The sequence below is a fragment of the Gossypium hirsutum genome, chromosome D10 (assembly GCF_007990345.1).
Source record: "Gossypium hirsutum isolate 1008001.06 chromosome D10, Gossypium_hirsutum_v2.1, whole genome shotgun sequence".
In the NCBI taxonomy this organism is placed as follows: Eukaryota; Viridiplantae; Streptophyta; class Magnoliopsida; order Malvales; family Malvaceae; genus Gossypium; species Gossypium hirsutum.
The window spans coordinates 45906051-45929637 of record NC_053446.1 but is presented as its reverse complement, the minus strand read 5'-3'; the positions used below and the strand labels follow the sequence as shown (position 1 = coordinate 45929637).

At 35.9% G+C, this 23587-nt stretch overlaps 3 protein-coding genes across 8 annotated transcripts; 2 read left to right on the top strand and 1 right to left on the bottom strand.

Annotated features, from left to right (window-relative positions):
* Positions 1 to 2081: 2081 nt before the first annotated feature.
* On the top strand, positions 2082 to 5629 carry LOC107914966 (protein INVOLVED IN DE NOVO 2). Of its 6 annotated transcripts, none has more exons than XM_041102387.1 (9): positions 2082 to 2206; positions 2626 to 2787; positions 3026 to 3211; positions 3457 to 3546; positions 3654 to 3794; positions 3947 to 4363; positions 4467 to 4625; positions 4736 to 5213; positions 5289 to 5629. In XM_041102387.1, the coding sequence occupies exons 2-9, from the start codon at positions 2635 to 2637 to the stop codon at positions 5342 to 5344; spliced, it is 1680 nt and encodes a 559-aa protein (XP_040958321.1). In that variant the 5' UTR covers positions 2082 to 2206; positions 2626 to 2634; the 3' UTR covers positions 5345 to 5629. The 6 variants fall into 6 exon arrangements, with proteins under 6 accessions (XP_040958321.1, XP_040958320.1, XP_016699531.1 ...); XM_041102386.1 differs by having other exon boundaries at positions 2195 to 2317; XM_016844042.2 differs by lacking the exon at positions 2082 to 2206 and having other exon boundaries at positions 2371 to 2787; positions 3026 to 3151.
* Positions 5630 to 6904: 1275 nt separating this feature from the next.
* LOC107914967 (uncharacterized) lies at positions 6905 to 8737 on the top strand. The gene is made up of 3 exons (XM_016844046.2): positions 6905 to 7223; positions 7348 to 7430; positions 7513 to 8737. The coding sequence occupies exons 1-3, from the start codon at positions 7134 to 7136 to the stop codon at positions 8258 to 8260; spliced, it is 921 nt and encodes a 306-aa protein (XP_016699535.2). The 5' UTR covers positions 6905 to 7133; the 3' UTR covers positions 8261 to 8737.
* A 244-nt stretch (positions 8738 to 8981) lies between these two features.
* On the bottom strand, positions 8982 to 11059 carry LOC107914968 (uncharacterized). Its single transcript, XM_016844047.1, has 2 exons — positions 10341 to 11059; positions 8982 to 9616 (listed from the first exon to the last, which is right to left on the bottom strand). The coding sequence occupies exons 1-2, from the start codon at positions 10568 to 10570 to the stop codon at positions 9553 to 9555; spliced, it is 294 nt and encodes a 97-aa protein (XP_016699536.1). The 5' UTR covers positions 10571 to 11059; the 3' UTR covers positions 8982 to 9552.
* Between the last annotated feature and the right edge of the window lie 12528 nt (positions 11060 to 23587).

The following is a 23587-nucleotide window of genomic DNA, read 5'->3' as shown; positions in this document are numbered from 1 at the left end:
CACGGGTATATGTTTGTCATCTAGACGAATCAATTCCCCGGCCATTGCTAAATTGGTACAAATTTTACGATTTAAAAAAATTCAAAAAAATAAATTTTAAAACTATTTTAAAAATAATTAAAAATTTGAAGCTCTTTTAAATAGGAATTTGAGAGGAATTTGAGAGAATATTAGAGAGAAATTGAGAGAAAGGATTTAGTTGTGAAAAAAAAGGTGGGGGGCTTTATAGTTTTTTTTCTGCTGTTGGGGGGGGTCACCAACGGTCAAAAAAGTAGCCGTTGCTACTGTTCACGCGTGGGCAAAATGCGTCCCCAAGGTAGCGCTTACGTGGCAACAAAACGCGCCCTTGAGGGAGCAATTTCCATCCACGTAAACAAAGCGCGCTCTTAGGGACGCGATTTTCTGCCACGTCCCCTGACATCGCGCTGACGCGAACACGCTTTCGTAGAAAAAGGTCATTTCGGTAAATAATAAAATACCAAGCCCATTTTGGTAAATTTAAAAAAAATGAGCTTTTTATGGTATTTTGCCCATTATCTTAATTAAAATAATTAAATTAACAAAAAAAATTTTAGAAAGACTACACTACGTTATTTTAGAGTGATATATGGGAGAATCTATCCTTATTTTATTTTATTTAACTCATATTATTATTTATCAAATATTCTCTCAATTTTTAATATATCAATATTATTAACACAATCTTTAATATATGTATATATTTTTTAAACATCATAATATTAATGAATTTCAACATCATTTAAGTGCATATTTTTATATTATAATATCATTTCTAAAATGAGTATCTTATATTTTTATTTTTCAAATTTTTTACAATGATATTAAATATTTAATTTTTAAATCAAACTTTTTAAAATAATTTGTTTTCATTTTAACCTTAAATAAATGAATGAGATGATATAAGATAATAATATATTAGATATTCTTAGATTTAAATAATATTATTGCTAAGTTAATCTTACATTATATATCGTGATTTAAGAAATAATACTCAGACAAAGGATTTTCATAAAAAAAGAGTAGATTAATATTTTTGTTTTAACTCTTCATCTTCTTTATTTTTTACTCTAACCTAGAGGTGCTCATGGACCGAGTCTAACAAAAAAATAGGCCTGTTTGTTAGGCATGGGTTCGGCCCGAAAAATGGGTCTAAAATTTTGTCTAAATTTAACCCAGATAAAAATGATAAAACCCAGGCTTGACCTGACCCACTCGTATTAAATTTTTTTATATAATTTTTAAATATATATAATACATCAAAAATACTAAAAACATTAAAATAAATATTTTCCAACAAGTTGAAAATAAATTTTAAAAAATATGTATATTTAAATAACACTAAGATACAACTTTATAACTTAACAAGTAAATTACCTCTAAAATAATAATAAAATTATCAGTAAAACAAGTGTTATGCAATATCCAAACAATAACAACAAAATAGTAGAACATAATAGTGAAATAGTAGCAAAATAGGGAGAAAAAAAACATGAAAATAACAAAAAATATTAAACTTTTTTTGTCCTTTTGTGAATTCGGGTCGGGCCGAGGCTAAGGCTGGGCAAAAAATGCTTACCTGATGACTGACCCGTTTTTAAACATGCCTTTTTTTTGTATAAACTCATTTTTCGAGTCTATATTCTTATCCAATTCTCTCACTTTTTTAGCAGACTTTCAGATCAAACCATTCGTAGGCCTACTCTAACCTTATTTTGAAAAATTAAAAAAAAAAGAAATAAATCGAAGTGAAGGAAAGGTAAGGAGATATTTATTTGTTGTTTAATTAAAATTAATAAAGAAAATAAATATTAACAATATTTTGTTTGAAAAGTAAAGTAAATGATTTGTTTAAATTATAATCTTACTTAAAAAAACATATAATAATTAAATTAAATTATAAATTATAAAAAATAAAGTTAACAAGTAAAAATTAATTTTAGACTTTTAAAAGTCTTAATAGTTGAAAATGTAGAAAATGATTTTGATAGTTTGTAAAATTAAAATATAAAAGGAGTTGTAATAGTTCAAAAAGAAAATAAGAACTCCAATTTGTTTTATCCTTTAATTACTAGTTCTGTCTTTTCACTCTCTTGTCCTTTAGTGCAACAAAACAAGAAAAGAAGGCTATATTTTGCATCAGAGTTTTGGCATTTGCCATTATCATACTCCTCACACCTCATCAAAGGTTAAACCAATCTCCGCCCCTTTGTTTACCCTCACTTATTTTCTGAATAAATTTCACATTTTTCATGCTTAACACTGTGAACTTACAATTTGTTTAGGCTTTCTAAGAAAGGTATAAACTTGTTTGTTTCCTTTAATGGTGTTGCTTTCTACGAAACAGTTTTTTTCCCTAAAAGAAAAAGAAAACCCAATTTTTTAAACTTGAAAAAGAACAAAAAAAAAATAAAAAAGAAAAAGAAAATAAGAGAGAATGGATGATCGGACTTCTTGGGCTGAAAATGATTTTCTTTTTTTTTTGTTCTTATAATTAGTGTTTAAAATATTTTTCATTTTTTTTCATATATTAATAATTTGTATTATATAAAATTTGAAATATTCGTTCGTGCTCTTTTTTTTTTTTGTTTTTTTTCGTTTCTTCAGGTTTCATCAATGGCTACCTTAGGCTTACTGAATGCAAAAGCTGAGCCGGCCACTTGCAACGCTCCAGCTCCGGCACAGGCAGTTATCGAGGGAGCGGTCGCTGAAGGGGAGCGATGTTCCACAATACCAAGTTCGACCAAAGGTGGTCAGTCTTCTAGTAGGGTATGTCACTGATCATTGCTAGTTCTTATAGGCTTCGCAAAAGTCATACGTTACTCGGACACTTGATATTTTCTTGAAGTACCGTCTCCGGCACTTGGATATATTATATGAACTCAAAAGGTTCGTCCAAATATATAGAAAAACTTGGAAAAATCTAATTTTATACGCCCGATAGATGCCTTCAATATGATTGTTGATGCCTGGTTAATAGTGGCAGCAGCTTAATCTTATGTTTCAGGAGCATAAGGCTAGGGGAGCTGAGCTATATCGCCAAGCTAACAATGTGATTCACCGGCTGATGTTTGAGCTACAGATCAACTTCATAGGCAATGTTCAAAAATCGCTCATCTTGACTAAGGAACAGGTGACTAAGCTAGTGATCGACTGGGACATTGTTGATCGGTTACCGATGCTTAAGGAACAGGTGACTAACCCGTTGATCTAATCATGGTAGTCATGACATATAAATGCTTTGTCACATATGGTAGATATATATGTTACTTGGATTTGGGTGCAAGTGTCTATGGCTATGTTTGTGTTTGACATAAATATATTCGTTTTTTCTAACTGTACCTGAAGGGTCATATCTTTGTACCTGTGTTCAGACTCGGCTGAAGGTTTGTTTTGTAAGAGTTATTGGGAAACTAACATATATAGTTCTTCTTTCAGAACTCCTTACAAAATATTGCACTAGAATTGGATGCTTCGGCACGAAACAAGGCTGATGAAAATGCAATGAAACTAGCTGAAGATCTGAAGGTTTATTTGTAATTCAGACTATTATCTTAATAGATGCGACATGGTTCCTTGTTTTTTTGAATGCATTGCTGAAACTTGATGAAATGGTTGGATCATGATTTATTCAGAGGCTGAATGAGGAACTGCACACTAGGATTGTTTATCTGGCTTGGCTAAAAGGCGATTTTGAATGTTGCCAAATTCTGATTGATAAATGGGAGTGGGAGACCAACAAGGAACAGTTTATGGAGCTGGCTGAAGATATGAAGGTCTTTTTGTTTTTTTTTTTGGTATTTCGTAGCTTTAGCTTTAATAGGTACCAAATAGTTTCTTGGTCTTTTTTTGAATGCATTGCTGGGAATTCATGAAATGGTTGGAAAATCTGGGAATTCATGAAATGGTTGGAAAATCTGTCATACAGAGGCAGAATGAGGAGTTTGACAATAGGATTGTTGAGATGGAGCGGCTAAAAGGCATCTTTGAATGTTGGCTGTTAGAGATTGATGAGACCAAGGGAGGTCTTTCCATTGCTGAGGACAAGGTGGAAATCCAAAGGCAAAGGATTATGGAGGCTGATGAAAATGCATTGAAACTTGCCTTTACCTTTAAGGGATACCATATATTTCCTTGTCGGTCTTCAATTGGATTAATTGTAGATATGCAGGCTGAGGAGCTCCACAATGGGGTTGTTGAGGTGGAGAGGCTGAAAGGCATTGCTGAACAGGAGCTGGAGACTACCAAGGAACGTCTGTCCATTGCTGAGGATGAGTTGGAAATCCAAAGGCAACGTACTATGGAGGCCAATGAAAATGCAATGAAACTTGCTCAAGATCTGAAGGTTATTTTGTAATTCATAGCTTTATCTTTAATAACGACCATATGGTTCCTTGTCATTTTTTGAACTGAGAATTGATGAAATGGCTGGACCATTGGTTATACAGAGGCAGAATGAGGAGCTCCGCAATAGGGTTGTTGAGGTGGAGCAGCTAAAAGGCAGTGCGGAACAGGAACTAGAGACCACCAAGGAACGTCTTTCCATTGCTGAGGAACGCGTTATGGTGGCCAATGAAAATGCAATGAAACTTGTTGTAGATCTGAAGGTTTGTTTTTAATTCATACCTTTATCTTTAATAATGACCACATAGTTCCTTGTCGTTTTTTGAAAGCATTGCTGAGAATTGATGAAATGGTTGGACCTTTGGTTATACAGAGGCAGAATGAGGAGCTCCGCAATAGGGTTGTTGAGGCAGAGCAGCTAAAAGGCAGTGCTGAACGAAAGCTAGAGACCACCAAGGGACATCTATCTGTTGCTGAGGGCAAGGTGCAACATATCATGGAGCAGAGCTTAGGTTATTGCCAAGAATTCGGGATGCATGCTTTATCTGCGGTGCAGCTAGTCCATGGTCCCCTGGACTTAAGTATGATGAACTTTGGGTTAATCAAAGAACTGCCCGAGGGGTTCGACCCCATCTGCCCAGATGGTGTTGCTATTGAGAGATGGAAGCAGACAATCAATATGGATGAAGTGATAAATGTTACCCTTGGTCCTGTCGTTGATGCCGCAGATGTCACTGCTCTCGGACATGAGGAGGAATACAAGCAATGCAAGGAGAAAGGTGCAACAAGACTTTCTTGTTCTCGTTCACCATCTGCTAAGCGCTCGTCTCACCAACATTTGGGCTGTAAAGGTAAACTGTGGAAATGATATTATAATCCATTTGGCTGGTTGTTTGATAAGCGAAGAAACTAATCTGTTTGGGCAGATAAATTGCACGCAGAGGGTGCAAGATCTTCAAAGAAGTGCCTCAGAAAATGGTGATGGAAGCAGATATTAGGACAAGTGTTGAGAAAAAAAAGATGTATATGGAAATGCGTGGTTTTGTTTGATTGTTTTTGGTTATGTTCCTGATCCTGATCAGTGAATCCGAAATGGGAGGGAATGAAGATAAAATCTTTTGAAAAGCTGAAGAAAGGAAATTACAATGTCAAAGCAGAATTGGTCCAATTTCGGTTTTAAGTCATTGTTTTGTTTAAACTTAGTAAGTTCACTTGGACCATGACCTCAAAATTATTTTCAGGGTAAATTATACGCGTCATTTGGTTATTAAATTTTTTAAAAGTTTTCATTTGTTAAAATAGTTGGTATATGGCTTTCTCTATTCTCATTGTTTGTATTAATTGAAAGTTTTTTTTTTATAGTTTAATTTTTTTTAAGAAATGATTTTGGAAGTTATAAATTTGTGAATAATTTTTTTTTCGATTTCTGACATTGACAATTAGATTGATTTGGATCTAAGGTATGTTCTTCTATCGTTGATGGGTATTGATTTTGGTTGGAGTTTGCTGGTGGAATTCAAAAAAAATTAATAGTCTAGTGACTTAAATAAAATATTTCAAATAATTCGATGATTAAATGACAATTTTTTTTTATTTATGTGATCAAAACGAAAATTGAATTATAATTTAATGACTAATACTGTAATTTACTTTAATCACTATAAAAGATCATTTTTTAAAAGTTGTATGGTACCCTTCGAAAAAAAATTACATATAAAAAATTTCACTATATCAATATTAAAATTTCTAATACTTTAGTTATGCGTGTTTTTTCTAGTTTAAGGTAAAATTTTGTGTATCATAAATGATAAAATTGGTTGAATCAACTTTTTTTTTTCATTTAACTCCTTTTTTTTTAATTCAGCAGTTATCTATATTATACTCTTACTTAACTTGTATAAATGGCATCGCACAAAATTATTTGAAAAGTACTTATGGATGGCGCTCCACTTCACATCGTTCGATTGGTCACTAAGAGGATTAATCATCCAGGCTTCTCACCTTTCAGTTGACCACTTGCTTTTAATAGGGTCGCACCTATCTCTACAAAGGACAATTAAAGTGTAACAACCTCATACTACCTCAGCAAAGAGAATGTTAAAGTAGCATAACGACCTAATCACCTCACCGACCACATAATCACCATGCCTCGAATTTGTCAGTGACATGGCACGATTGGGTAAAAGATCCTTCCCCTATACATACTCTAAAGAATGATGAATAACGGATATTCTTCTCTATCAACAATACTAAGTAATATCCTCAAAACTCTAACTTTCTTGTCTTCATAATGTCCTCTACCTCACTTACCTTTATGGCTCTCCACTTGATTAGACGAATCGACCACCTAAAAAAAAATTAAAATAAATTTCGGTGGAAAATCAAAATTAGAAATAAGAGAGAAGGGAAGAAGCAAGTGGAGATAGAAACAGCCGCCAACTTTCAGATCTAATCCAATCCATAACAACAACAAAGTGTTATTTGTCTTTTATTTATTTTAATATTTTAATATAGAAATCTGGTGCATCCACCTCTCCACTATGGTCCCTTCCATCATCATTAAAGATCCAACGTTCTTATTTTTCGAAAACCGTTGGAGCCTAAACCCCCAAATTTAAAACTCACCCACCCATCCCCTTTCCCTTCCGTTCCTCCACCGCTTCTTTCTTTTTCTTGTTTCCCACACTCCTTTGTTTTTTCCTTTTATATTTTTATTCATCGCCATGGATCTCTTCTGAATCTCCCTCACAACATTTCTTTGCTATTTTCTAATGGGGTGTTTTCTTGGGTGTTTTGGGATTTCCACTAAAAGAAAGCGTCGAAAACCAGCCAACCGTATTCTCCCTGGACCTGCTGATTCAGTATGATCTTCTTTTTATTTTGTTGGGTGTTATGATTATCCTTGGGATGATTCGCTTTTTGCAACACAAACATTTATTGAAAGTTTCAGTTTTTTTATATATTTAATGATTTTTTTTTTTGCAGAACCTAGTTAGTTATGAGCCCTTGGATTCTTCTATTAATGTTGATATCCCAGAAGATTCCATTGTCTCAAAACCTCAGCTGAGGTCAGTTACAGGTTCTTTTTAATGCAAGTGTTTCTTTAAGCAATACCTTTAAAGGTATCTGATTTCCATTTGTTGATTGCAGTAATAAGCCAAAGGAAAGATCGAGTGTTAAAATCAGGAAAAAAGTGAGCTTTAACTTGAATGTTCAAACCTATGAGCCGATTCCAGATGAAGAAACAACTACCTATCAGTTTTTACAGAGTGTTGAAGAGGAAAAAAGAGAAAAGGTTAATGGAGGAGAAGCTGCAAAACGTAGCTTGCCATCTCTCTCTGATGGGATTTCAAGTTCATTGCAGACGAGTTCTTATCCTTGCAATTATAGATACCAAAACTGTAGAGATAGCTATGAAGAAGAGGATGAAATGGTATATGAGGAAAGCGATATAGAAGATGATGAGTTTTTTTCTGATGAAGATGATTATGGTGATGATGATGACAAACATGTGGATGATCAATTAGACTCTCTAAACATGGATTCAACAAAGGGAGCTTCTTTGGTTCGATTGGATGATGACAGGTCCAAGAATCAAATGCCACTTGGTGGTTCAGCAGATGGAAATCTAAAGAGCAGAAGCCAATATCTGTGTTCAGTGTTGAATCCGGTTGAAAACACGACACAATGGAAAGAAATCAAAGCGAGAGCAGCCGCAAAACCAAAGCAGATGAGGAAGGAGAATGTTGCAGCAGAGGGAGAATTACAAGTACCCTTCAGTTCAGACCTGAGATCCAACTGCTCAACAAATTATAATCAGTCAAAGCCCCTACTGCAAGACATAGCAGTCGATGCTAGCCTCTCAAATTGGTTGGTTTCACCAGTAAGTCCCAGATAACAGGTAGCACCAATAATTGCAGCATTGCATTTGATACCCTGCAATCAAAGACAAACATATCGGATGGCTTGTTCTCAAGGAGAAGTCGAGAAGATAGGGTAATCTTAGATATCACCAACCTCTAGTTTTCAAAGATTACAATAATAGTATCAAAATCAAGCCTATTTGAATTCAAGTTCATATGCAAAGGCAGCAACAAGTTTATGATCCAAGGGTGTGTGTGAAAGTTTGGGTATTGTGTGTTTGTTTGTTTTGTATTGCAGTTTCTGATTCTTTGATTCATTTGAGATTGTTTGATACGATTTGGTAATTTTGGTAGCCTCTTGGCTCCCAGTTTGTTCATGCTTTACTGTCTTGTATAAGGATTGAACAATTTGTTGAAGTCGAACCATTTAAAGTCAGAATCTCATTGCTGTAAAAGAATGTTCTCACATTATGTCTTTGCAAGGAAATGACAGTAAAAGCATTCACCTATTATATTTGGGGTTCAGTCAGGCAGTGAGTAGCACTTGCAACCTGGCAGTGTTAGACTAAGTGCTAGATAAAGTGCATTAGCCCCACATCGGATAAAAAATGAACTGTTTTCTCATAATGAATCTAGCTCAGTAATTCTATCAGCAGTTTTTGTTCTACATCAGCAAAGCAACTGGCAACCAAAAGTGTTAAGATGGAGAAATCAAAACATTCAGAAGCAATACAGGGAGGAAATAGGAATCAAATATGAGATAAGGTGTCGGCTATTTCATTTTACTATCGAGGAATGTAATCTCTTAATTGTTCTTCAAATAGTGAAATATAAACGTACAAAAGGGGCCAAAAAAAAAAGGGCCATAATTAATCTATATATGCATTATGCAAGAAAGACCATGGAATTTTTGTATCTGTTCATTGTGAAACGCATGTCAAACCAGCTCAGAAGTTGTACGGAGCTCCAGTTTGGTAAACTGCATATATGAGAGAATGTCTTGCTTGGCTTCTGGCCCCTTTTATCCTATGTTACTCCGACTTTTTATTTTTCTCTAAATACACGTATTAGACACCTATGTAGGACACATAACCAAACATTGGTTTGGGGTATGACTCTTAAGAACCCATCCATTGAACATACCCTTGTTGGATACAGGTGTATCCAACAAACTCGAGTTCGAGTAACATAGTTTTAATCTATCCTTCCAAAAGCAAGTTGAAACCAGGAAGGCTATCTTACAGCAACATCATCAACATCAAGGAGGAAACTGAAGCCCAAATTGATATTTCCAGCAGATAATCACTGGATATGTCCTGTATTTTATCTACATTATTGTACATATACAGGAATCCGAGTCCGAATCCTCATCATCAGAATCACTCACATCACTGCAGGCAAGGATAGGACCTTAGGGTGTTAGAGATACAATGGTGAATCATTGAAAATCACATAAACAAACTATTCAAGGTCAAGTAAATCATGTTGCAAAGGTCAATCATGATTTTCATGTTATCAAATGTATGTTGAACCAAAGGCTCTCTTTTTCACAGTTTCTTGCACATTTTATCATATATCAAAAAATTCTGCAGGTACGGTCTATAGTTTATGGCAACAAAACTTTTTGAAGAAATGAGCAAAAACCATCCTAATACTTGAAGAAAGTACCCCAAAGGCATGTAGTAAGGAAAGGCATTTGGCAAAATAAGATAAATTTGAAAACTTTTTCCTTAGATTGCAAAGGGTCATTTACAAGGACCAACTACAAATGAGTCCAAAGATTGTAGGAAAAGGAAAAAACAATTGAAAAATAGACATAATACTAAATACAGCAAAATATGCTCTAGAACAAACCCTTAAAGTCCTTCACATGCAAATGAAAAAGTGGTGACAGTACAGTACAGTGCAGTGCAGTTCATTACCTTTCAACTGAAGCTTGTATGCTACATGAAATTTTCAGTTCAATTTACAGATATAGAAGTTCACTACTGACAAAATCAGCTAAAAGACAGATCTAAAGAACCAAGGGAAAATAAATAAAATAAAATAAAGTCTCAAACATCAAACAAAGTACTGCATACATTATTAAAAGGAGAAAACCAGAAGAGCAAATACCTTGGTTCAAACACCATAACCTCTGCGAGTTTATTCCCATTTCTATCATTCCATTGGACTTTTCGCTGAGTCTTTTCAGATTTTGTCGATATCCCACCTTTGTTTTGTGGCAACAGAGAATTTGACTCATTGTAATCTTCTCCATCAGTATGGTCTTCAAGTTTTGGAGAATCTATGGTAGCTGAAGTCTCATTTTTATGTCCATTAACATCGTTATGGACGGCATCCATTGACAGTTAACACTACACGACAAAGCAAGATTCTCCTAAACAACTTCAAATCTATAACTCGATAAACCCAAAACCAAACATCTAAAATTTGATAATTGGGATAAAAAAGTAGATCAGGAAAAAAGAAAAGAGAAAGGATTTCATAAACCTTGAACGCTCAAGGTTCAAGGAAAGCCATTGAACTATGACAAAAATCCCATACACCCAGAAAGGAAAAACCGATGAAATAACAAAACCTAGTGTCAAAATTCAAAAAAGAGTTCTGTTTTTTTTCTTTTTCCCGGTATTGGATGTGTAGAGAGTGGAGTAATTCAATCTGATAAATCCCTAGAAGAAAGTCAACGCCTTCGTTTTGTTGACACCCTAAAAAAAGCAACAAAATGCAATTTAATTTTCAAGAAGGACAGCAGAAAAGTAGAAGACCAATAAAACTTGAGAATCCATTGAGGGTAAGAGACGAATGAGCAAGATGCCAGTGAAAAATCAGTTGTCACTGTTTAAAAAGGAAAACGAAATTGACCATATAGATGTAACAAAACAAGGGGTATTTACCGAAATGGCCCAGTATTTTATTATTTACCGGAATGGGCCATTTTCTCCTAAATCGCGTTCACGTCACCGCGAAGTCAGGGGACTTGTCAGCCAATCGTGCGCTGACGTGGCAACAAAGTGCGTCCACAAAAGCGCGCTGACGTGGCTGCGCTTTGTTGCCACGTAGCGCGCCCCTGGGGACGTGATTTGTTCCGCGCGTGAACAGTGCAACGGTCAAAAAAAAAATCTACCCCACCCCTTATTTTTTTCACAAATTAATTCTCTCAAATTTCCTCTCAATTTCCTCTCAATTTCCTTCCAAATTTCTTTGAAATCCATATTTAATCTCAATTTGCTCTTAATTTCCTCTTAAATTTCTCTTAAATCCCTATTTTTAAATAATTAAAAAAAATTATTTTTTAAAATTTTTTTAAATCGTAAAAATTTGTACGATTTCAGCAATGGCCGGAGAATTGACTCGTCTTGATAAACAGCACATATCTGTCGAACAAATGAAAATGGTAAGTGCTAAATTTAATTTTTAAATATTATTTAAGATTTTTTTATTTATACATTTTTAGATAATTATTAATTTATTATTTGTTATAAAAGTCTGTAGATCGGATATTGGAATGCAACATCCGGAATATGCATGCTCCTCCATCACCGTTGGTAGAGAACTACCTGCGGGAAGCGGGTTTTTGGCACGTGGCGACGGTAGGATGGGGATGCAAGGTGGGCCCGAAACTTATCAGTGCGTTGATCGAGAGGTTGAGACCCGAGACGCACACATTCCATCTTCCATGTGGGGAGTGCACTATCACTTTGGAAGATGTCAGTCTACAATTGGGATTGCCGGTGGACGGCTACTCAGTCACCGGGTCTGCCTAATCTAGCGATTGGGGAGTGGTGTGCTACGAGCTTTTGGGCGCTATTCTGGAGAAAATGGATGGAGGTAAGATCGAGATGGGCTAGTTACGAGACACATTCCCGGATCCAAATGATGATTCAACCGAAGTAGAAAGAATCCGATATGCTTGGGCATACATTCTTCAGATAATTGGAGATTATTTGATGCCGGACTTGTCACGGAGCCGCATACATCTAAAATGACTGCTGAAACTCGTTGATTTTAGAGCAGCTGGTGAATTGAGTTGGGGGTCTACTGTCTTGGCGACATTATATCAGGAGATGTGCGGGGCGACGCGACTGACTAAAGCAAAAATCGGAGGTTGCCTATCACTACTGCAGTCATGGGCACGATTTTGCTTTCCATTTCTACGTCCTCGAGTGGACCACCCATATACATTCCCACTCATAACGAGGTAAATTTTATATTAGATTTTACAATTATTATGTAGATTTTTAAAAATAAAAGTATGCTAAAAATTTATTTAATTAGGTGGAACTATCCGACAAGTCATGCTCGATTACCTATATTTTTTGAAGATATACGGCTTCTATTAGACCAACAGTCGGAAGCACATGTAAGTATTAAATAAAATTGATATTTCCATCATTCGCTAGTCGATTGGTATTTAGTATTTAGTATTATGTATATAACTAATATTTCTATCATGTTCATATAGTTACAATGGACACCATACGAGGATCCGGCAATTCGGGTAGTAATTCTGGATGAGTTCTTACAAAATCCAAACGATTGGCACGTGAAAGTCGCGTTGATCAGCTATGCGACCCTGGAGATGCACCAGTCAGACAGAGTGTTACGACAATTTGGGTGTAGACAACTGATTCCCGTGGCACCTGAGGTGTTTGATGATCACCACAAAATCGACCTATGGCAACTGCATACGGATTGGCTGATATTCTGGTCCCACTACATCGACATATGGGAAGATTGGTATGAGTATATACCTACTATGGAACCGATCATCGCTCCGGAGTTAGCGTGTGTACCGGAATACATGTCATGGTTTAGGATCCATGGCAAGCCGTATTTACTGTCGGCAGAGGAGAGGCAACGACAATTACGTGTCCAAAGGGAAAGAGGCAGGCCTTTAAATCCAAGACGACAGGACGACGACGCTGGCCCCTCAACGAGGCCCAGACATTCACTCGGCCCATCATCAGCGGCCATTCAATCACCAGGCCCAACGAGAGCACCGACACAATCAGCCGACCCAGCAGTTCAATTGATGATACCCACGGCACAGCTTTTCAGAAGATGCCATGTGCGTTTCCTAGCTCTTTTATGTATCCTAGCCCTTTTGTGTTTCTATTTTCGAGTCCTATGGCAGGTTGGAGCCAATGGCCCGGTTCAGCTCCATTTCCTGTTACGCCGAGTGAATCGCCGATGTATAGGCCAACGGCGCACGAGGGATCGTAAGAGGGGCCGTCGGGGAGCTCTTCTTTTTACCAATCCCCACCACCGTATGTGTTTCAAACATTGTCACCGTTGGTGATGCAAACACCTCCACATTCACTATTCTATCAAGGTGGCTCATCGTCCCAACTCCGACAACCAGATGCCCTACCGGAAGAACCAGAATCCCCGCCGGAGGAACCACAACTGCCGCCGGAAGCTGGACAAAGAAGGAATCCAGCGCGTAACCGTTGAGTGGCACTGAATCCGATGGGCACAGAGATTGATTTGTATTTTAATTTATTTGTACAAATATTTTGAATATTTTGATATTATTTGATGTAATAAAATAAATTTTTTGAGTTATTACTTAAAAACCCTAAACTAATTTATTAAAAATTTATAAATTTATAATTTATAATTAAATGTATAATTTAATTAACAAACCCTAAACCCTTAACATAAAAATCCTAACCCTTAAATTAAAAACCCTAAACCCTTAACTTAAAAACCATAAACCCTTAACTAAAAACCTTAAACCCTTAACTTAAAAACCCTAAACTTTAACTTTAAAACCCTAAACCCTTAACTTAAAAACCCTAACCCTTAACTTAAAAACACTAACCCTTAACTTAAAAACCCTAAACCCTAAAAGCCCTAAAAACCCTAAACCCTTAACTTAAAAATCCTAAACCATTAACTTAAAAACCCTAACCCTTAATTTAAAAACCATAAACCCTTAATTTAAAAACTATAAACCTTTAACTTAAAAACATTAACCCTCGACTTTAAAACCATAAACCCTTAACCTAAAAACCCTAAACCCTTAACTTAAAAACCTAACCCTTAACTTTAAAACCCTAAACCTTTATTTTAAAACCCTAAACCCTTAACTTAAAAACCCTAACCCTTAACTTAAAAACCCTAAACCCTTAACTTAAAAACCCTAACCCTTAACTTAAATATAATTTGATAATTTTACTAACCTTAATACAATTATCAATTAATAATTTTACATTCACATAATGTTAGATTTGAAAAAAATGTTTTGACTGATACTAACAATTAATAATTTGATATAATTTGATAATTTTACTAACCATTAATACAATTATCAATTAATAATTTTACATTCACATAATGTTAGATTTGAAAAAATGTTTTGATTGGTACTAACAGTTAATAATTTGATAATTTTACTAACCATTAATACAATTATCAATTAATAATTTTACATTCACATAATGTTAGATTTGAAAAAATGTTTTGATTGGTACTAACAGTTAATAATTTGATAATTTTACTAACAATTAATACAATTATCAATTAATAATTGAAAAAAAATATAATTTGTTTACAATTACATTCAACTACTGTGATTAGGGCATGATCGACTTGTATGGCTTGGATTCCTACACCACAACTTCTGTTGACTGGCTGTTTCTTGAATATCCATATTGTTACGTATTCTAACCCTTTGGCTTGCGACGTAATTCTCTATCCGGTAACAGCTTAAAAGGAGCAAGAGATACGGGCGGCCACTTATGTTCATCTAGGACCCATGGGAAAACATGTCTCCAGACGTTGTACATGTTTTCTAATTTGTACACTTCGTCTACATAGCTCATCGGATCCAGACAGAGATTCTAACAAGCTGCAATAACATGAGCGCATGGATAACGAAGTGCATCAAACATCCCACAGTCGCAAGTCCTATTTCACAAGTGTACACGATATTGCCCGCTAACAACACCTTGGTGCGGTCTGTCAAACTCTGTCACGCGAAACCATAAGTTGTCTCGATCGTGACACACTGTGTGCATGGTGTTCGTCCGCGCCTTGGCCTTGTTAATTTTTTGAACTACCTTACTGCACAATACATGGCCTCCCTGCACCTGGCCTACATAACTTGCTGCTCGCTTTGGAAATAACGCCGTCAAACGAAAATATGTCTCTCGCACAACCGATGTTATCGGTAGATGGCACGTTCCTTTTAGAATAGAATTTATACATTCAACCAGGTTTGAGGTCATAGGACCATATCGTAGGCCGCCGTCGTATGCTGTGCCCACTGTTCGAAACGTATGTTGCAAAAATAGTCCGCACCTTCTCCTTTAATTGAACTTAAATTTGCCAACATCTCGTGGAAACGGTCTTTATTTATTTCATACATTGCCAATATAAGTTCATAGCGAATATTACATACCACTTCTTCATTTACAACTAATTCAAATTGACAAACGAAAGAACACAGATAGAGACTAAATACCCATGTTGGTCACTTGTCGTCATTCGCTCTTAGATGGATATTGCCTGTAGTAGTTGGAAGCAACGTGCCTTAGGAAATATTGATGGTGTGTGCGCTGCCATAAGCTTCCCTGTCGATCAAATGCAGCTAGTATACTGGTACCCCATTCTAAAATAACACAGATATCAGGTTAGGGGCACACATGCCTCCTTAACCTAGAGAGAAAGAAATCCCAGTCATCAGACGACTCCCCCGGTGTTATTGTAAATGCAATTGGAAGAATTCTCCCACCGCCATCCTGTGCCACTGCAAGCAATAGCCGATGAGTATACCTACCAAATATAAAGGTACCGTCAATTTGTACCAATGGCTTGCAGTATGAGAATGGGTCTCGACATTGCTTAAAGGTCTAAAACAGACGTTTGAACACTTGGCATCCACGTAGCAATCGGCCGTTGTAGTACGTATGTTCTGTTTCAAGGTCTGTGATGGCACCTGGGAAATATCTCTTTAGCACTTGACACCACTGCCATATTTCATTATATGAGGCGTCCCACCCACTATGCATCTTCTCCAACGCATTTTGATTAGCTATCCAACCCTTGCGGTAAGAGGGCGTGTACCCCATTTGGCTATGGATATTGGCAATTAACACCGGCACTAAAGTTCTGGGATCTGCTTTCACCATGGGTAGTATCAAGCTAGCTAACATAGCTGAATCCATCTTGGGATGATATTGTGAAACACCTATAAACGGAGTACATTAAATAATGCAACAATACATAATAACAGTATTATTCAGAAACCGTCGATACTGTACCTGCAACACATGTATGTGGACCTTTGTACTTTTTTATCTCCCACAACTTTGTCCTTTTCCTTAAGGAGGCGTAGATTTTCCATGAACATGTGCCGTCTTGCACCGCACACTTCACCTCAAACTAATCAGATTTGGATTTAACGACGTGGTAGTTAACGTCATTTTTGATGCTATGTTGTTTCAAAGCACCAATAAAATTATCCTTGTTCGTAAACTGATTACCAACTTCAAATTCACCCGAATCTGGCCTCGAACTTGTACGATCACGCAACCGGTGTGGTAGATTTGGAAACTCTAACGCATCATCTACAGACAGATCGACATTATGCATGTGGGTTGGAGGTGAGTATGCTCTGAATCGTGGATTTTCTTCTTCATCTGAACTCATTTCAGCATCTTTAGGTTCTGTTGGAATAGGCTCCAGTTCAGAAAAAAAAGCCAACTTCTGCACCATCGGGCCCGGGCTCTCGAGGAGGATCTACATCATAGTCATCTTTTAACCCACAATCATCTGCAGCGTACGAGCCCCCTCATCGGTGGACGTCGTAGGGAGTACATCATCCCTTCTTCTGGGCATTTCATAACGTCCCCAATTGGATGTAGATTGCCAACCACTAGAACTTGATGCCGTTCCTCAGTACGTATTTCCAGCATCAAACATCGAGCCACTGACGTACATGTCCCATCCACTGACAGAGTGCCTTATAGGGGATGTACAATCAACACCGCTACCAAACATGGACTGTTTCGTATTTTGTAACCCGCTAACCGAGTGTCGACCAGGGGTCGTGTATACATCTCAAACACCGGTCGCAAGTACATCATTTGGTGATGTAAATTGTACATATAACTCAATATAAGGTGCTCCACTAGCAAGATGAGTCTGCACTATTGCCTCCAAGCTACGAGCACCTTTTATGTCGAACGAGTCATACGTCACCGGATCAACAAAAGAACAAAATCGATACGTAATAGACAGAACTTTCATGGCGTCGTTTCGAAAATTTTACGCCTAATTCTTTTACGAAGTTTTGTCAAATCTATGTTCTGGTTAAAACCAGTCAAGCCGTATTCTCGGACAAAAAAACAACACCATTCTCGGTATGGAAAACCTCACCATTATAATAAATAACAACACTAATACGTTCACTCATATTTGAAACTCTAACCTTCTTAGCCTCTCTAAATTGTTTCTGCTGTGACTTATGCATTCTGAGAACATTTTCTACCTCATTTATAGCCTCAGCCCAAACATGCTACTATAGTAAAAGCGCGTCCACGAGGGCGCGATTTCACAAATTCTTCTCAAATAGCATCCTGCTAGAAGCGTTTTTATACTATTTGCTCAGAAACGACAACTCGAAATTATTTTTCCAGGACCTACTGTAGCAAAAGCGCGTCCACGAGGGCGCAATTTCACAAATTCTTCTCAAATAGCATCCTGCTTGAAGCGTTTTTTTTAACTATTTGCTCAGAAACATCAACTCGAAATTATTTCTTCTAGGACCTACTGTAGCAAAAGCGCGTGCACGAGGGCACGATTTCACAAATTCTTCTCAAATAGCATCCTGCTTGAAGCGTTTTTTAAACTATTTACTCAGAAACGTTAACTCGAAATTATTTCTTCCAGGACCTACTGTAGCAAAAGGGCGTTTACGAGGGTGCGATTTCACAAATTCTTCTCATAAAGCATCCTGCTTGAAGCATTTTTTATACTATTTGCTCAAAAACGTCAACTCGAAATTATTTTTCTAGGACCTACTATAGCAAAAGCGCGTACACGTGGGCGCGACTTCAAAAATCCTTCTGATAAAGCATCCTGCTTTGATTTTATCTTAAAAACCCATAAACATGAAACGTAATCAAATTTTGAATAAATTATAATTAATTTAATTAGGAAACCCTAAACCTTAATCCCTTATTTGTTTACTTTTTTCTCTAAAACCTTAAAAATCCTAAAAACCTTAAACCCTAAAATCTAAAAACATAACGTGGGAAAATGGGGAAATCATGTCCCTAGGGGCGCGCTACGTGGCAACAAAGCGCGACCATGTCAGGGTGCTTTCCTGACGTGCACACAAATCATGCTTTCGTAGACGCGCTTTGTTGCCACGTCAGCAAAGCGCGCTGACGTCGCCGTGATTTGCTGACACGTCCCCTGACTTCGCGGTGACGTGGACGCAATTTAGGGAAAAAGGGCCCATTCTGGTAAATAATAAAATATCGGGCCTATTTCAATAAATTTAAAAAAATGGCTTTTTTGTATTTTTCCCACAAAACAAAACCAAAAAAAATTGATATCTATATTAGGATATTTTTTAAGAGAGGATTACCCTCATATATGGAAAAAAATTTCACTCTATTTTTATTTAATTTTTAAATAAATAAATTAAAAATTTATCAATTAATATCATCAACAATTAGAATATATGAATTCAAGCAGTTTAAATATGTTTTTATAAGCTCGTCTTTAATGAAATTTATATATAAATATTTTTATCATTTTAACTATAATCATTGTTGAATTACTTTCTAAATAATATTTTTAAATAAAATATATCATTTTATCCATATTATTTAATTATGTCAAATATGAATAAATAAATAAATAAATAAATAATTATGTATCTAATAGATTTTCAAAAGGAAAATAAAACTGACATTTTTAAAAAATTTATTAAAATATCTACAAATTAATAATTATACTATTAATTATATCTTAAGTGTGGAAACCACATATTTAGAATACATATGTACTTTTAGAAATAATATTCAACTAAAGAAATAGGTCTGTAGTTTGGCATGAGTTTCATCTGCTGCTTGGCACGTTTGCATTTGTTTTTCTTTAATAGTGAATATGGAGAAAGAGATGGTGAATCTAAATCTAGTTGACGAGGAGGAGAAGCCTTTCCAGGAGGACAGTGAGTCGTTGGTCCATGAATACAAGTTATCTTTGGTGGGCAGTTTTTTTACGAAGAGTGTTGTGTATTTTCCCTCACTAAGGAATACTATGGTTGATTTATGGCACCCCATTGGTGGTATCTCCATCATAGATCTTAACGACAAGTGATGCCTATTCCAATTATTTTACGAGGTAAATCAGAATCGGGTGTTGGAGGGAACGCCGTGGTTTTTCAATAACTATTTTCTCATACTGCATAAGATCATGCCTGGGGAGGATTCGAGCATGATTCCTTTGATTTATGCGGATTTATGGCTTCAGATACATGATTTGCCTCTAAAGCTCATGTCGGAGGCAATGGCTCGCAGTTTAAATATTTTTTGGGCTTGTTTCTGGACTATGATGTGAAGATGGCGTTTATAGGAGGGAAGAGACTTATGAGGATTAAAGTTAGGTTGGAAGTGTGGCTTCCGTTAAAACGAAAAAAGAAGATTACATTAGGGGCTATATGATCTGTATATGCTAAATTTTAGTATGAAAAAATTAGTCTATTTTGCTTCAATTATGGTAAACTTGGGCATGGGGAAAGTTTTTGTCTGGTGAGAGTGAAAGTAGAACTGTTTGAGGTTGTGTTCGGTTGGGATCTTTCGTTAAGAGCTGTGACAAAAAGAGGAAGGCGGTGGCCAGCCGCTATTTAAGGGAGTCAGATGGAACTATAACTTAGAATTTGGATAGAGAAAGGATAGAGATAAAATGAAATTGTGAAGATGGTTCTAGTAGTGTTTATCAAAAGTCTAATCCCAAATTGATAGGAGATTCCAACATGAAATTGGGCCAATCACATAGAGGTTGTCAAACTGGGACAAAAAAATACAGGGCCTATGGAGTTGGGTTCAGATGTTATGATGCCCCATTCTAATTATGGATGGTAAAAAAATGCAATACACAATTGGTGAGATATCATCTGGTTCAGTTAATTTCGATTCCAAGGTGTCTAAGAGTGTTGAAAAGGGATTGATTGGCTTTGCTATGCAGGGCAGCGGAGAACAAAGAAAATTGTAAGCTGGAATGCCTGTGGTTTGGGACGCTCACGGGTAGTGAACCGTGTCAGGAATATACAGAGAGACATTCGTCCAACAATTTTGTTCTTTATGGAGACAAAAGTTAGTGTAAGGAGGATGGAAGCAGTGAGGCGTAAGTGTGGTTTTGTTAGTGGAATTGATGTTAGTTCGATTGATGCTAGAGGGGGTTTATCTTTGGGTTGGAGGTAAGATATTGTGGTGAGTTTAAGAAGTTATCCCCAATATCATATTGATGTGGTAGTCATGGATGGTGAAGTTGGGTTGAATTGGCAGTTTACTGGTTTCTATGGTCATCCTAAAGATTGGAGGCGTGGTGAGTCATGGAGTTTGCTTCACTAGTTGAGTCAAGATCAGACACTTCTATGGTTGGGGATTTTAATAAGATAATGTATCCATTTGAGAAGAGGGGTGGTTGACTTCGATCTGAACAGAAGATGGATGAGTTTAGGTTAGCCTTACAAGATTGTGATTTGGGGTTTAATGGAAGGTGGTTCACTTGGAAAAGGGGGCGGTTACTAGAAACAAATATTCGGGAACGACTTGATAGGGGAGTGGCTAACACGACGTGGTGGATTTCTTTTCTTGACTATTCTGTCCATCATTAGAGCCATTCTTTTTTGGATCAATATCTGATTGTGGTTGATACAGTTGGTCAAAAGTGTGAAAGGAGGAAGAGGGGCCGGAGGAATTACTATCTCTTTTTTGTGCAGAGGAAATATGGGCTGCCATCAAATCTATGGAGCCGCTAAAAGCTTCAGGTATAGATAGATTCCCTGCTCTTTTTTTGTCAAAAGTTTTGGCCTACTATAGGGTTAGAAGTCACTGATTATTGCTTAGTTGTTTTAAATGGCAAGGTGGAAATGAAAGATATTAATGTGACTCGTATTGTTTTAATCCCAAAAGCTAGTAAGCCAAGGAATATGACTCAATTTCGACTTATCAGCTTATGTAATATGGTGTATAAAACCATTGCGAAAGTCTTAGTTTGTAGAATGAGGGGCATTTTAGACAGCTGCATTGATGAGGCTCAAGTAGCATTCATTCCTAGAAGGCAAATATCAGATAATGTGTTAATTGCATATGAAGTCTTGTATTCATTGAAGATGAAGCACTTAGGAGCATTTGGCATGTTTATGCTTAAGCTCGATATGAGCAAAGCATATGATAGGGTGGAGTGGGGTTGCATAAGTGGTATGATGGCTAGGCTGGGTTTTCATGGCCAATGGGTTTCATTGATAATGAGATGTGTTTTTTCAGTCTCTTATACGGTGGGTATTAATAGCGAAACTAATAATAGTTTTTTACCATCTAGGGGTCTCCAACAAGGTGATCCGTTGATCCCCTATTTGTTTCTGTTATGTGGTGAGGGTATTTCCATAATTTTGAATTAGGCTGCAAGATCGGGGTTGATAAAAGGGGCACGAATTGGTCGAGAACGATCGACAATCAATCATCTATTCTTTGCAAATGATTGCATTCAGTTCGGAGAAGCTTTGAGTACAGGTGCAGAGAATATACGTTAAGCCATTATGGAGTATGAAAGTGCTTCAAGACAAAAGGTAAATTATGAAAAATCTTTTATTTATTTTGGTGTTAATGTTAGAAGTAGGGAGGGGGGAAGAGATTGGTGGTGTGTTGAAAGTTCGAGTGTCGACTAATCTGGAGAAATACCTAGAGCTACCGATGATGGTTGGTATGTTGGAAAAACCCCAGATTGAAAACAGTTTTCTTGCACAGCGGAAAATTAACATTTTGCAAACTGACCCAGTTTGTGATGTTTATAGTAATAAACCTTAACCGAATATATACCTGTGTTTTCTGATAAGCGGATCCTTGATTTTTTCGGCTTTCAACCAAATGATCTTCTCCGCTATTCTCATACCACGAATTGCATTGAGTGTGGGCTTGAACTAATTGAATCAAAACACAAAACTAGAAAAAAAAATTTCCTTTTGGGGTGAAAACATAAATTCTCTCTTTTTTAATAGAAACCTGTAAAATTGTTATTCTGAATAAATATATTTAAAATTTGAGAATAAATGTTCTCTATTTTTCGGTAAAATAACAATCTCTCAAAAGTTGTGTTAATAGCTCTTCTGGTGTCATCTATTTATAGGAAGAGAAAGTATAGCCATTGTAGAGTTGTAGAGGTTTATTTTAAATAAAAAACAACATTCGACTCATGTTATAGAGAGGTTTTGAGTCTCTCTCACATCGGATCCAATTACGAGTACTTCCTATGCCTTTTTGACTCAATACTCTGTAATGTGATCCAACTCGATTCCATTTTTTTATTTCCCAAAATGAACTTTAATATTTACATATTAAATAATTTTCTCATCTCAATTTTACTCTAGTAAAATTTTAACGATTTTACCCCTAGTAAAATTTCGAGAAAATTCGTTCAATATGTCACAGCTCAACATGTTCACTATGACTGGATGATTTATTTTCATTTTCGGGCTTCAAAATAGTCCAAAAACATAAACTCATTATTCCATCAATTTTTTAAGAAATTCTATATAGGAATGCAAATTTTCATTTTCATTTCTATTTTTGGAAACCTACATTATTTTCCAAATGATTCCATTTCTCCATTTCGAAGAAAACCATAATCATTCCTGAATGTTTTCTATTTCTCTTTTTCTATTCATTCCGTTCATTTTTTATGTGCCTCGAGTCTCCATCTTTCCACCAAAGCACTGATAAGTGCGGGAAAGATAAATATTCCAGCTTTCCACGTGTAGTTTGTAAGTTATTTATGAATTTAATGATAAATATTTTAAAAAGATATTAATTAAAATGAGATTTTATTATAATAGATATAATTACAATAAAAATGTTATAATTACATGTACAAATTCTTAACTTTAATTCCTAAAAGTCCAACGGTTATGTTTTTATTTATTTATATTATTTGATAATTTAAATAACTAATGTCTGAGGTGTCGACATTTAAAGAGTAAAGTCAAACTTTGATTTCAACGAAATATTGGGTGTCTAAAGGTTTATTAATTTGAAAGAAAGCGATTATAAAATGTTTATTGTTTCGAAAAAAAACAAAGTTTATTATTATTTATTATTTTTAAACAATTTTTTAAAAAAAAT

What these genes read in the sequence shown, in the direction of transcription:
- LOC107914967 (XM_016844046.2), top strand. Translation starts at nt 7,134, where the DNA reads ATGGGGTGTTTTCTTGGGTGTTTTGGGATTTCCACTAAAAGAAAGCGT. An exon ending in TCCCTGGACCTGCTGATTCA is followed by an intron (nt 7,224 to 7,347) that starts GTATGATCTTCT and finishes TTTTTTTTGCAG; the next exon opens with AACCTAGTTAGTTATGAGCC. An exon ending in GTCTCAAAACCTCAGCTGAG is followed by an intron (nt 7,431 to 7,512) that starts GTCAGTTACAGG and finishes TGTTGATTGCAG; the next exon opens with TAATAAGCCAAAGGAAAGAT.
- LOC107914968 (XM_016844047.1), bottom strand. Translation starts at nt 10,570, where the DNA reads ATGGATGCCGTCCATAACGATGTTAATGGACATAAAAATGAGACTTCA. An exon ending in GTTATGGTGTTTGAACCAAG is followed by an intron (nt 9,617 to 10,340) that starts GTATTTGCTCTT and finishes CCTTGCCTGCAG; the next exon opens with TGATGTGAGTGATTCTGATG.
- LOC107914966 (XM_041102387.1), top strand. Translation starts at nt 2,635, where the DNA reads ATGGCTACCTTAGGCTTACTGAATGCAAAAGCTGAGCCGGCCACTTGC. An exon ending in AGCTGGCTGAAGATATGAAG is followed by an intron (nt 3,795 to 3,946) that starts GTCTTTTTGTTT and finishes TCTGTCATACAG; the next exon opens with AGGCAGAATGAGGAGTTTGA. An exon ending in CCAACATTTGGGCTGTAAAG is followed by an intron (nt 5,214 to 5,288) that starts GTAAACTGTGGA and finishes CTGTTTGGGCAG; the next exon opens with ATAAATTGCACGCAGAGGGT.